Source organism: Acartia tonsa, chromosome 8 (genome assembly GCF_053477335.1).
Source record: "Acartia tonsa isolate MP-2025a chromosome 8, ASM5347733v1, whole genome shotgun sequence".
Lineage (NCBI taxonomy): Eukaryota > Metazoa > Arthropoda > Copepoda > Calanoida > Acartiidae > Acartia > Acartia tonsa.
This window is the reverse complement of record NC_137267.1, coordinates 4,540,956-4,555,902: the sequence shown is the minus strand read 5'-3', so window position 1 is coordinate 4,555,902 and position 14,947 is coordinate 4,540,956. Positions and strand designations below refer to the sequence as shown.

At 35.4% G+C, this 14,947-nt stretch overlaps 2 protein-coding genes across 2 annotated transcripts in view; one reads left to right on the top strand and one right to left on the bottom strand.

Annotated features, from left to right (window-relative positions):
- The first annotated feature begins 353 nt into the window (after positions 1-353).
- On the top strand, positions 354-6,484 carry LOC145325595 (uncharacterized). Its single transcript, XM_080168561.1, has one exon. It carries the CDS (start codon positions 378-380, stop codon positions 6,417-6,419), a length of 6,042 nt encoding a protein of 2,013 aa, XP_080024687.1. The 5' UTR covers positions 354-377; the 3' UTR covers positions 6,420-6,484.
- Positions 6,485-9,939: 3,455 nt separating this feature from the next.
- Positions 9,940-14,947, bottom strand: part of LOC145325364 (uncharacterized) — a 33,004-nt gene continuing 27,996 nt past the window's right edge. The window contains exons 13-14 of the mRNA XM_080168365.1: positions 14,464-14,555; positions 9,940-11,979 (exon numbers count right to left, since the gene is read on the bottom strand). Of these exons, the coding sequence (XP_080024491.1) occupies positions 10,971-11,979; positions 14,464-14,555 (1,101 nt within the window). The 3' untranslated portion in view covers positions 9,940-10,970. The remainder of the gene's footprint in view (positions 11,980-14,463; positions 14,556-14,947) is intronic.

The window sequence follows — 14,947 nt, the reverse complement described above, 5'->3', positions numbered from 1 at the left end:
ATATAAAATAGAGAACCCAATCGGTTCAGTATTCATATAGATCTGAAGCTTTAGGCAAAAACCCTTACTCCTTTTTATAATAGGATTAGGTTCATTTAGACTTAATTGATCTATAATTCTTATTAATAAATATAAATAAGTAATTATTTTTTTCTATAATGTAATTTGTATTAAAAACTATAAAATATAAAATTATAGTATTTACTTGACTTTTGTTTTATTACTCTCTAAGGTCAATATAAACAAAAGATAACAAAGATGATTTAAACAAATAATTAGAAAACAGTTTAAGAATATCCTTCATATAGATTTCAATTGTTTACTTACTAATGATAAGGAAATTAATATTTTTTATCAGTCACAGAAGAACCTTTAAAATGAAAACAAAAGTGAAAAAATCTGTAATATTTTCAATAGGAAGTGTTTTCCTTATAGCATGTACTTCAGTTCTTGTATTTAAAAATCTGAATTCATCAGAAAATTCAAAAAATTCAGATAGTTTAAGGGAAGTTAGTTTTTTAGATAGTGGAAACCATAACTTGATATTTAGTGTTAAAGATGTAGATATTCATAACATAGAAGAAACAACAGGGGCAGCTACTAGTTCACCTGTAACAACAGAGGCACCTTCTACATCACCAGTAACAACAAAAGCATCGCCTACATCACCAGTAACAACAGAAGCATCTCCTACATCACCAGTAACCACTGAAGCAAGTGCTACATCACCAGTAACTACTGAGGCAAGTGCTACATCACCAGTAACTACAGAAGCAAGTGCTACATCCCAAGTAACAACAGAATCAAGTGAGACATCACCAGTAACTACTAAAACAAGTGCTTCATCAACAGTAACAACAGAAGCATCTCCTACATCACCAGTAACAACAGAAGCAAGTGCTACATCTCCAGTAACTACTGAAGCAAGTGCTACATCTCCAGTAACAACAGAGGCAAGTGCTACATCACCAGTAACAACAGAAGCAAGTCCTACATCACCAGTAACTACTGAAGCAAGTGCTACATCACCAGTAACTACTGAAGCAAGTGCTACATCTCCAGTAACTACTGAAGCAAGTGCTACATCACCCTTAACAACAGAAGCAAGTGTTACATCACCTTTAACAACAGAAGCAAGTGCTACATCTCCAGTAACTACTGCAGCAAGTGCTACATCACCATTAACAACAGAAGCAAGTGTTACATCAACAGTAACAACAGAAGCAAGTGCTACATCTCCAGTAACTACTGAAGCAAGTGCTACATCACCAGTAACGACAGAAGCATCTCCTACATCATCAGTAACAACAGAAGCAAGTGCTACATCACCAGTAACAACAGAAGCATCTCCTACATCACCTGTAACTACTGAAGCAAGTGCTACATCACCAGTTACTACTGAAGCAAGTGCTACATCACCAGTAACAACAGCAGCAAGTGCTACATCATCAGTAACAACAGAAGCAAGTGAGACATCACCAGTAACTACTGAAGCAAGTGCGACATCACCAGTAACTACTGAAGCAAGTGCTACATCTCCAGTAACAACAGAGGCAAGTGCTACATCACCAGTAACAACAGAAGCAAGTCCTACATCACCAGTAACTACTGAAGCAAGTGCTACATCACCAGTAACTACTGAAGCAAGTGCTACATCTCCAGTAACTACTGAAGCAAGTGCTACATCACCATTAACAACAGAAGCAAGTGTTACATCACCTTTAACAACAGAAGCAAGTGCTACATCTCCAGTAACTACTGCAGCAAGTGCTACATCACCATTAACAACAGAAGCAAGTGTTACATCACCAGTAACAACAGAAGCAAGTGCTACATCTCCAGTAACTACTGAAGCAAGTGCTACATCACCAGTAACAACAGAAGCATCTCCTACATCATCAGTAACAACAGAAGCAAGTGCTACATCACCAGTAACAACAGAAGCATCTCCTACATCACCTGTAACTACTGAAGCAAGTGCTACATCACCAGTAACTACTGAAGCAAGTGCTACATCACCAGTAACAACAGCAGCAAGTGCTACATCATCAGTAACAACAGAAGCAAGTGAGACATCACCAGTAACTACTGAAGCAAGTGCGACATCACCAGTTACTACTGAAGCAAGTGCTACATCACCAATAACAACAGAAGCAAGTCCTACATCACCAATAACTACTGAAGCAAGTGCTACATCACCAATAACAACAGAAGCAAGTCCTACATCACCGGTAACTACTGAATCAAGTGCTACATCACCATTAACAACAGAAGCAAGTGGTACATCTCCAGTAACAACAGAAGCAAGTGCTACATCACCAGTAACAACAGAAGCAAGTGCTACATCACCAGTAACAACAGAAGCAAGTGCTACATCACCAGTAACAACAGAAGCAAGTGCTACATCTCCAGTAACAACAGAAGCAGTAACAACAGAAGCAAGTGCTACATCTCCAGTAACTACTGAAGCAAGTGCTACATCACCAGTAACAACAGAAGCAAGTGCTACATCACCAGTAACAACAGAAGCAAGTGCTACATCACCAGTAACAACAGAAGCAAGTGCTACATCACCAGTAACAACAGAAGCAAGTGCTACATCTCCAGTAACAACAGAAGCAGTAACAACAGAAGCAAGTGCTACATCTCCAGTAACTACATCACCAGTAACAACAGAAACAAGTGCTACATCACCAGTAACAACAGAAGCAAGTGCTACATCTCAAGTAACAACAGAAGCAAGTGCTACATCTCCAGTAACTACTGAAGCAAGTGCTACATCACCAGTAACAACAGAAGCATCTCCTACATCATCAGTAACAACAGAAGCAAGTGCTACATCACCAGTAACAACAGAAGCAAGTGCTACATCACCAGTAACAACAGAAGCAAGTGCTACATCACCAGTAACAACAGAAGCAAGTGCTACATCTCCAGTAACAACAGAAGCAGTAACAACAGAAGCAAGTGCTACATCTCCAGTAACTACTGAAGCAAGTGCTACATCACCAGTAACAACAGAAGCAAGTGCTACATCACCAGTTACAACAGAAGCAAGTGCTACATCACCAGTAACAACAGAAGCAAGTGCTACATCACCAGTAACAACAGAAGCAAGTGCTACATCACCAGTAACAACAGAAGCAAGTGCTACATCTCCATCAACAACAGAAGCAGTAACAACAGAAGCAAGTGCTACATCTCCAGTAACTACATCACCAGTAACAACAGAAGTAAGTGCTACATCACCAGTAACAACAGAAGCAAGTGCTACATCTCCAGTAACAACAGAAGCAGTAACAACAGAAGCAAGTGCTACATCACCAGTAACAACAGAAGCAAGTGCTACATCACCAGTAACAACAGAAGCAAGTGCTACATCTCCAGTAACAACAGAAGCAGTAACAACAGAAGCAAGTGCTACATCTCCAGTAACTACATCACCAGTAACAACAGAAGCAAGTGCTACATCACCAGTAACAACAGAAGCAAGTGCTACATCTCCAGTAACAACAGAAGCAGTAACAACAGAAGCAAGTGCTACATCTCCAGTAACTACTGAAGCAAATGCTACATCACCAGTAACAACAGAAGCATCTCCTACATCATCAGTAACAACAGAAGCAAGTGCTACATCACCAGTAACAACAGAAGCAAGTGCTACATCACCAGTAACAACAGAAGCAAGTGCTACATCACCAGTAACAACAGAAGCAAATGCTACATCTCCAGTAACAACAGAAGCAAGTGCTACATCACCAGTAACAACAGAAGCAAGTGCTACATCTCCAGTAACTACTGAAGCAAGTACTACATCACCTGTAACAACAGAAGCAAGTCCTACATCACCAGTAACAACAGAATCAAGTGCTACATCACCAGTGACAACAGAAGCAAGTGCTACATCACCAGTAACAACAGAAGCAAGTGCTACATCACCAGTAACAACAGAAGCAAGTGCTACATCTCCAGTAACTACTGAAGCAAGTGCTACATCACCATTAACAACAGAAGCAAGTGCTACATCACCAGTAACAACAGAAGCAAGTGCTACATCTCCAGTAACTACTGAAGCAAGTGCTACATCACCATTAACAACAGAAGCAAGTGCTACATCACCAGTAACAACAGAAGCAAGTGCTACATCACCAGTAACAACAGAAGCAAGTGCGACATCACCAGTAACAACAGAAGCAAGTGCTACATCACCAGTAACAACAGAAGCAAGTGCTACATCACCAGTAACAACAGAAGCAAGTACAACATCTCCAGTAACTACTGAAGCAAGTGCTACATCACCATTAACAACAGAAGCAAGTGCTACATCACCAGTAACAACAGAAGCAAGTTCTACATCACCGGAAACTACTACTGCAAGTGCTACATCACCAGTAACAACAGAAGCAAGTGCTACATCTCCAGTAACAACAGAAGCAAGTGCAACATCACAAGTAACAACAGCTGCAAGTTCTACATCACCAGTAACAACAGAAGCAAGTGCGACATCACCAGTAACTACTGAAGCAAGTGCGACATCACCAGTAACTACTGAAGCAAGCCCTACATCACCAGTAACAACAGAAGCAAGTGGTACATCACCAGTAACAACAGAAGCAAGTGCTACATCACCAGTAACAACAGAAGCAAGTGCTACATCTCCAGTAACAACAGAAGCAAGTGCAACATCACCAGTAACAACAGCTGCAAGTTCTACATCACCAGTAACAACAGAAGCAAGTGCGACATCACCAGTAACTACTGAAGCAAGTGCGACATCACCAGTAACTACTGAAGCAAGCCCTACATCACCAGTAACAACAGAAGCAAGTGGTACATCACCAGTAACAACAGAAGCAAGTGCTACATCACCAGTAACAACAGAAGCAAGTTCTACATCACCAGTAACTACTGAAGCAAGTGCTACATCACCAGTAACAACAGAAGCAAGTGCTACATCTCCAATAACAACAGAAGCAAGTGCTACATCACCAGTAACAACAGAAGCAAGTCCTACTACTGAAGCAAGTGCTACATCACCAGTAACTACTGAAGCAAGTGCTACATCTCCAGTAACCACTGAAGCAAGTGCTACATCACCATTAACAACAGAAGCAAGTGTTACATCACCAGTAATGACAGAATCATCTCTTACATCACCATTAACAACAGAAGCAAGTGCTACATCACCAGTAACAACAGAAGCATCTCCTACATCACCAGTAACAACAGAAGCAAGTGCTACATCACCAGTAACAACAGAAGCATCTCCTACATCACCTGTAACTACTGAAGCAAGTGCTACATCACCAGTAACAACAGCAGCAAGTGCTACATCACCAGTAACAACAGAAGCAAGTGCGACATCACCAGTAACTACTGAAGCAAGTGCTACATCACCAGTAACAACAGAAGCAAGTCCTACATCACCAATAACTACTGAAGCAAGTGCTACATCACCAATAACAACAGAAGCAAGTTCTACATCACCAATAACCACTGTAGCAAGTGTTACATCACCAGTAACAACAGAAGCAAGCCCTACATCACCAGTAACAACAGAAGCAAGTGCTACATCACCAGTAACAACAGAAGCAAGTGTTACATCACCAGTAACAACAGAAGCAAGTGCTACATCACAAGTAACAACAGAAGCATCTTCTACATCACCAGTAACAACTGAAGCAAGTGCTACATCTCCAGTAACAACAGAAGCAAGTGCTACATCTCCAGTAACTACTGAAGCAAGTGCTACATCACCAGTAACAACAGAAGGAAGTGTGACATCACCAGTAACCACGGAAGCAAGTGCAACATCACCAGTAACAACAGAAGCAAGTGCTACATCACCAATAACAACTGAAGCAAGTGCTACATCACCAGTAACGACAGAAGCATCTCTTACATCACCAATAACAACAGAAGCAAGTGCCACATCACCAGTAACAACAGAAGCATCTCCTACATCACCAGTAACTACTGAAGCAAGTGCTACATCAGCAGTAACTACTGAAGCAAGTGCTACATCACCAGTAACAACAGAAGCAAGTGCTACATCACCAGTAACAACAGAAACATCTCCTACAACACCTACTCCAACAGAAACAAGTCCTACAACACCTACTCCAACACAAACAAGTCCTACAACACCTACTCCAACACAAACATCTCCTTCAACACCAACTCCCACAGAAACATCTCATACAACACCTACACCAACAGAAACCTCTCCTTCAAGTGGCACAGTAACTATAAAACCAACAACCACAGCCCTACCCGAACCAATAACCACAAGTGACTTCCTACCTGCTGAAACTGGAGAAGTAACAGGTGGAGAGAAGGCAGGTATGGTGCTGGGTTCCATGGGTGGAGTTTTCCTTGCCTATGGGGCTATTATGAAGTTTGGTTTAGGGTATTGGTAAACTTTCTTTTGATACATATTTGTAAATATTCTTGTATATATTATTGTAAATAAAATAATGTTTTAATTTTAGAATTTTTTGTTCTTATTAGTTGTTTTTTTAGGACAAATCTGTTCTTTGATTTACTTTGTCTTTTTGTCTTAATAAACATACACATTTGATTCTGTTGCACAGTGGGATCTTTTGAAAAAAATCGGGACATCCAAAAAATCTAAAATCGACTTTTATCTATCCTAGGACCTAATAATGGCTGTAAGTAGACAGCTAGAATAAAAATTTTTAAAAAATATTAATTTTTGGCGGGTTTATGCCATTTTTAAAAAAGGTAGTGCAAAATTTCTTTTCAGTTTTGATGATTTTCCAGATTTTTTTACACAATTTTTTCAAGGCAACAAAAAATACATTTATGTTCATCTTATGAAAAAAAAAAATTATTGAGGTACTTTTCGGATACCTGTACCAATGTCTAATTAAAGAAAAAATTTTAAAAATTTTTTTTTGGTGGTGTAAATTGACATTTTGTGAGAAAATTTCACCAAAAATATTAAGATTTTTAACCCCAAAAAATCAGTTTTCTCCATTTTACCCAAAAACGGACAGGAGGCCCCGGGTTTTGCAATAATAATATCAATATACAACATGTATTGTGTATAAAACAGTTTTCACAACCTAAGGCCTCTTGTCCGTTTTTGAGTAATTGAGCATTTTACATTGCATGGTTTGAACAATTTCGTTCTTGTTAATTTCAAATTTTCCCCCGTAAGAGGGGGAAGGAGTCATTTTAGAGCCCAAAGTCATCTCTGCAATATTTTCAAACTTATTAAGGCGGATCTTTCTTGACTTATGCATCATTTGCCTCTGGCGAACCGTTTCGCCGTTATTTGCCGCCGTTGGCGTAATTTTTAACGATTTTTGCCGTTCTCGCGGTTTTAATGGACATTTAAGGGATAAAGGAGTCGTTAAATAAAGATGACTTAAAAATACTTTTATTTTAGCAATTAAATTTGCTAAATTTCATGTGTTCTAAAAAAATTTGTAGTTCTAACTGGTTTTGGTCAAGCAGAAATTCAAATTTGGAGATTAATTATAATATTGCAAAAACATTATATACGCATCATCAGAGAGAGAGAGAGAAATATACGTTTGAGAGAGAATATAATTTAAATAATTATGCTTATATTCTTATACAAACTTTAAATGAAGATAGCTAGACCTAGAATAAAGGTATTAACACAAAATCAAAAGTGTTTTGAAAATTATGTTATTGTTGTTTATATCTTATAAGTGTCCTATTTTACTTATACTGGACCTACCTAAAAATGCCGGGACTCGAACTGGGTGCACCTGACGCTATATTCTTGTTCACAAACATTGTTTGCATTGAATAAATATTTACATAGACGTTGATTTTGTTAAAATATTCCTATCCTAACTAAAGTTATGAAGTTTTATAGATTTTTTAAAAATAGGGTAGCTTCGCTCCTCCAAAACAGCAAGACGTACTTACCAAATGCACATTAGAAGTTAACAGAGGCAAAATTTAAGTTATTTCCGAGTTAAAGCAAAAGAAATTACACCATTTCTTCAAATACAAGCTTATTTATTGAAGTTTACTTTTGTCTACTCTAAATGTCCCGTTTTTTGGCAAAAGATCCCACTGTGTGTTGATTACAATTATATATGTATAAAGTATATTTTTATTTAACCCTTAACAGTCGGGCCCCTTGCCGCACCTTAATCAGTCGGGGGGGGGGGGGGGGGGGGCGTTCAACGCCCCCCCCATATTATCTCAGTTCCTATTAGAGCTAGAGGGCTAAATTGTTTTGTACAAGTCCCCTGTGTTATGATGAATTTCCGACCTTAAGTAAGTCAAAGTCAATTTTTGCTTCCTTCACCCTTTTATTTAACAACCTTTGTTTTTAGGTCCTTTTTTACTTAAAAATTTCAAACGGCTGTAATTTTCTTATTTTTGAAGCTAGAAGAACAATTTTTTTTGCAGAAAATGTTTATCTTTATATAAATTTTATATTTGAAATGTCAAAATATTAATTTCAGCGGCCGCAGCTGTACTTGGCAGCTGCCAGCCGCCGCAGTCGCCGGTCGGCGGGAAAACGGCGGCGGATCTTTATGAAATTTTAATACGTTATGTAGACATGTAAGAAAGGCTTAATTTTAAAATTTGAAGTATCGAAGTCAAAAATTGAGGCCACAGGAGTCTTTTAAAGATTTCTGGAGACCTTGAGGATCAGTACCTGCAGGATCATACCTGGAACCTGAAATTGACTTGAACACCTGTATTTCATATGAGGATGTACTACTAGAGGATATTTTAGTATTTTGGCAAGATAAAATGCTTTGTTTAAGTCAAAAAAATATTTTTGTTCTTTACCCGGATGACCCTGCCAGGTTTTCTGGCATCCTGTGCCCGCCAGGATGTAGATATTCAAAAAATTCCAACTCTCAGTTATGAGTCATACCCAAACTTAAAAAGTCACGCAGTTTGGGCTCTTTATCTTTCACACACAGAAAATGAGATAGAAAAAACCGGATGGGGGGGCGTTCAATGCCCCCCCCCCCCCGACCGTTAAGGGTAGAAAACTTTATCATTTATAAGTCACATTCCCACACAAAAAAATAACTCATTTTGTTGTTTAATTATTAATCTTCTACAAAAAAAATTTTATATAGCTAAAAATGAGTAATTAGCGAATGTTGGTTCTCAAAGAAAATTAGTTCAATTAATCCAATGCAATGTAAAGAAGTTATAGGATGTTTTTCTGTCTGTGTGAAGAAAAAAATGTTGCTAATCACTGAAATGCTTGGTTCAGAAAAGGTTTAGATTTATTTTGTGGAGGATACCTCCATCCTCCAGGAGAAATCATCCCTAGAAGAAATAAGTTTTACCTCAAAAAAATTAACATTACTTTTTATTTTTTGAACTAAAATAAAAAGTGAAAGAGTAAGTTAAAAAGTCTCCATCTATTTAACACATTTTTAATAAAAATAACGTTGGTTCTAAAAGTTAATTATAATTTACATCGATTTTTGAATCAAATAGTTAATCTTTCATCAATTTTGAAATTATGATTAATATTTTAAAGATATTCATTCCAAAAAGGGGTATCTTGAACCAAATGCCTATTGTATTGGAAAATGTGTATTAGATTACATTTTTGTAAATACCTTTATTATTGATGTACATTGTACAGAATACACACTTTAACTTACTTTGCCCGCTTGTCTATCCTTATATTTTTGAAGTACTGGTTCCTATTACCTTAAGGTACGATATTATGAGCGCAGCATCTCTATAATCAAGTCCTAAAAATGTCAGTATATCCCTAAACTGTATTCTGTATTTAATGAGTTTTGCAACAAATTTTCCTATCATTTTTGTCAAAACTTGTGTTCTTACACTCTACTAGAGTTAATGTTCGTCTTTCAGAGCTTCGCTTTTATGGACTTGTTATACTTGTTATACTTGTTAAATGAAAAAGGTTAAAAATAATTATAAGATAAATAAAAATAAACACATTTATTCAATTCATTAGTTGTTTTTACAGTGGCAAATATTTCACAAATAAAACAATTTGAAATATTTTTTTTTTATGGATTGGAATGATATTTTTATTTGGACGGAAATTTAAGATTTAAACTTTTTGATTTTCACAAAAATATAATGTTATAAGAATAGATTACATAAAATAGACAAATTTTCATGGATCTTTTGATAATGTAATGGATATTAAATTGATTTCCCTCTCCACTAATAAACACTATAGCCCCTCTGAAGATTTGAATTATGAATAAATTCAAATCTATAAAGGCAAAACCAAGTTTTTACAGGTTGGGGTGTTATGCTATTTTTAATAGTCCATGGTGATATGAAATTTTTAACAATATTTGATAAATATGTAAATAGGAATGTAATTATTAATATCACAGCCTTAAAATACATTAAATACAAGATTTTTTCATATTTTTTTCACAATTTTTCTTAACAATCATTACAAACACAATATAAAAGTAATAGTTGCTGCACCCCTTAGTATCTAGGAGCTATGTATTCCAAGGAGTAAGGAAAGTAGGAATACATCCTAAAACCAAACTTAGATATGAAAATTTAATAGCCTTAAAACATCCATGGACGTGTAAGCAGCTTCCATAAAATGGAAAACTCAATCAGTATATTTAGTAGTTTAGCTTCAGACAAAAATTACTTACAACTCTATATAATAGGATATGTATATACATTATTTCTAGTATTCAGTGGATGATTGTTCAATATGAATTTGGTTGTGCTGGGTGATGAGAAAAATGACAATAAATATATTAAATTCAGGATAATATGAATATAATTAACAACAATGTACCATATTAAATGAGGTTTGAAAGTTTTGTTAAATTAAGAGTTTGAAAATATATTTTTTTCATTGGTAATGATTTGAACACAATTTTGAATCCAAAAGCCAATTACGTTTACAATGCAATGCTTTTTAAATGGAAAAGTTTACAAAACTAATAAAAGACAACATTGCAATCACAACATATTTACACATATGTAACTTGGTACTTCTTGTGTGTTTGAGAGGCCTGATTTCTTGTCTTACCCCCATCCACAAGGCAGGCCTGTCTGTTCTTCATCATAAGTCCCAAACTTTCTGCCTGTATTTCAGCCACTGTGTCACTGCCCCCCAGCTGATATTCACTGCCAGGTTTAGGTAGTTTTGCTGTTGGTTTCATTGAAAAATCCGGGAGGGATATTGTGGAACTTAGTTTTGATTCTGTATAGCTTGCTGTTGATTCGGTCACTGAATCTTCTGGAGGGCAAATGGGAGCTTTTTCAGCTGTTTCTAATTCAGTATTAACAAGAGTTTTATCAGATTCAATATTAGAGTTTTCTGCGATAATTTTATTTTTTTCTTCAAAATTGTTATCCACATCAAAAGCTTGTGTAACTATAGATTTGTACATAATGTTATCTGATTTCAATGATAATTTTGAGGATTTTACTGTTGCTGTATTTACTTCTAAAGTTTGAAACATCTTTAAAGGTACAGATTTTGAGTTGGCTAATGTAGTTCTAGCCAGAGGGGATCTTGGCAGAATTTGAGATTCTTTAGGGGATTGTTTTGTCCCATACACAGATTTTACTTTTTCATCTTCAACAATAGTATAATTGTAACTGTCAGTTAATTCATTAAGCATATCAGAAGAAAATGATTTATATCCAGATGTCATTGAAGTGAGAATATGCTGGCTTGATTTATGCTTGTTGAAAGCTTCATTTCCCTTGGATTTAGACACATCATTTTTGGCCTTGATAGCAGCCAACTTTGGAGCCTTCTTGGAGGATTGCTTAGTTAATTTAGCAGGAGAACTAGCTCCTAAGGGGTCCAGAGATGGCATTGCCTTCATGGCAGACACTGAAGAATGGCTGTCACTTTCCGGAGAGGAGTCAGAGGAGTCATTCATGTTGCCAGGGTTCACCATGCTACCATCAGCCTGCTTAACCAAGCCCAGGGTTTGGGTCACACTGAGGGCCATCTTGTTGTCTACTCTAAATAAAAAAAAAACTTTAAAGAAATTAGAGTAAAGATAGAAAGATACACTGCTAAATGGGTGATGGAAATTCACTTTTTTTCCATTAAACTATCTCCTAACAATGTTTATCAGCCTTTCATTGGAAGGGTGTGGAGTTACTTTCCCCCTTATCTGGTTATAAACCATCCTGGGAACTGAAACGCTTTCCTGTAAAGGAGAACCATTTTGGTCCAGCTTATTAAGATCATTTTATCAGACAAATATGATGTTCCTTTTTTATTAGGATATTAAGATTTATATTTTGTTTAAGAAATTGTATAAAATATTGAGAAATTTTTTATAATATTTGTATAATTGTGAAATTAATAAATTTATAGTTTATTATTCATCTTATTGAAAGATAAAGCTCTAAGTGTTAAACCAGGGCTCGGCAGTTGTGCCTCAGAATCAAACTTATGTATTTGCTTATGTACCAAAAAATCTTAATAGACCAAGGATTTAAAGGGATAAGACAATGACCAATACATTGATCTCCAATGATGATACATAAGAAGTCTTCTTTACAGTACATTTAATGGTTGAAATGTTTGAACACTTAATTTAATGATCCAACCAATTAGAATTAAAAAGTCCCAAAAGTTGTTAAGTTAACGAATAAGAAAACGCTATTATAAAACTTTGAGGACTAGTGTATCTGGAAAACATGGATCATCTATTAAGGAACAAGTTTAGACATCCAACTTGATTTAAATTTCAAAATATGACAATTTCACTGAGTGCCGAGCCCTTGTGTTTACTTAAAAAAGATAAAACAATAAAAAGAAAACACTCTCAAGACTTTTAATGAAATTAATTTTTATTTAATGCTGATAAGAATTTAAAATAAAAAATTTATCCTGTTCTTATTCACAATTGTTCAAATAAAATTTAGTAAATAATATTTGATACATTCATTAAAAGAATGCAAATTTTGGAAAAGCAAAGATTCGTTAATTTAGAAATGTTAGAATTATCCTATCGATTTCAAACTTTGCATGGTCATTCCTTTCGTAGTTATGTACGATTTAGAAATTGATTCCTGGAACAACAAAGTATAATGTTATAAGCGAAGCAACTCTATAATCAAGTCATAAAAATGTAAGTATGTCCATAAACATTATGATGTATCAAGCAGTTTACTTACAATTTTGCTTCGGTTCTAATACATTCATATTCTGATTATTCAGTTCTGACACTATACAAGTGTTATTGTCCGTTTGTCCTACCGTTTCAGTACTTCGCTTCTATGGATGTTGTCATCCTTGTTTAGCTAATATAGACTAAATTTATGATCAAGTATTTCAGGTTATAAAACTTTATTTAGTGAATAGTTTGTTTGTGCACAGGAATCTAAAGGGATAAGACAAAAGCCGATAAATTGTAGTACATCCCAATTATTATACGCTAAATACACTCTCCTGTAGATTGCAATTAGTGGTTGAAGAAATGTTTGGACTTAATGAACCAACGAATTAAAATTCAGTTCCTAAAGTTGTTAAACCAATGAATAAGAGACTTGGGGACAAGTGTAATATACAATCCGATGTCCCCTCCCTCCCTGGCTTGTGCATCAAGTCTCCAAATATGAAGAGAAATATTTAATTAACAAATAATGCAAATAACCAGTTTTTAATATCCTGATTATACAATTACATCATTATACAGACAATGGCCTATAAATTGATGTACTTCCCCAATGATGTTACACACAATTACCCCTTCTGTAGATTACAATTAGTGTTTTGACACTGACAAACTAATCAAAATTCAATAGAAGTCCCCAAAGTTGTTGAACCAACCAATAAGAGACTTTATTAAAAAACTTTGGGGACTACTGTAATAAACCAATGTCCAATGTCCCCTCCTTCCTAGTTTGTTTGTGCATCATGTCGTTTAATATGAAGAAATATTTGATTAGCAAATAATGCAATATAATATCCTGAACATACAATTACATCATTATCTGAGAGGAAGGGAGGGGATAGTGGAATATTTGTTACACCAGTCCCCAAAGTTTTATAATAATCTTTTCTTAATCTTTAGCATAACAACTTTGAGGACTTTAATGAATTTGATTGGTTGGTTCAAAAAGTTCAGTGTCCAAACGTTTTCAACCAATAATTATAATCTACAAAAGGGTTAACTTTGTGTATCATAATTGAGGATGTTGTACAGTAACTTATCGGCCATTGTTTATTTTAAAAATTTTTGGGATGTGAAACATTTTAGAGCCCTACCTTAATTTTGCAGGGTCATTTGTAACTTTTTCAGGATAAATCTTAATTTATATTATTAAGATTTTATGAAATGGAAGTTATCTATTACATTATTTTCAAAATAAGATATATTTTATTGTGTTTGGTTTGGTTAGGTATTATAACAAAAATAGCAGATATTTAAACATTTAGCTCTTTTTATAAAAGTTTTAAAGATTAAAGCAGACATGTAAAAAAAAACTTACTGTTGTTTAACAGAATGATCTTGGTTGATAGCTGTAGAAATAGCTCTGAACAGGGCCAATTTGGGTAGCACATCTGGCAGCTCTCTTCGGAACTAAATAGATAGATATATAGAGCGTAAGTAGATTGCAAGATATCTCGAAAGATTTTAAAAAGAATGACAACATCCATTAAAGCAAAGATCCAAAATCAGAATGAAGGACAAACGAACTCTTGTAGAGTGTCAAAACTTTATATACAGAAAATTAATTTGTAAGTCTAAATGAAATCATACATAAATTTGTTGTAAAATTGCGTGAATACACGATACAGTAAAAGAACATATGTATATCAGGCAAGGTTTAAAATTGATAGGACAATTCTAACATAAACAAATTAAGGAAAAGAGCTTACCGTTACGGATAGACGCACGTACGGAACGATGGTCGAACGGACTGATTTTTATTATAGAACAGTTTTGCTTTTAAGAAACAGAATCAATTTTGG

Excerpts from the sequence above, each read along its gene's own strand:
- LOC145325595 (XM_080168561.1), top strand. The coding sequence starts at position 378 with ATGAAAACAAAAGTGAAAAAATCTGTAATATTTTCAATAGGAAGTGTT.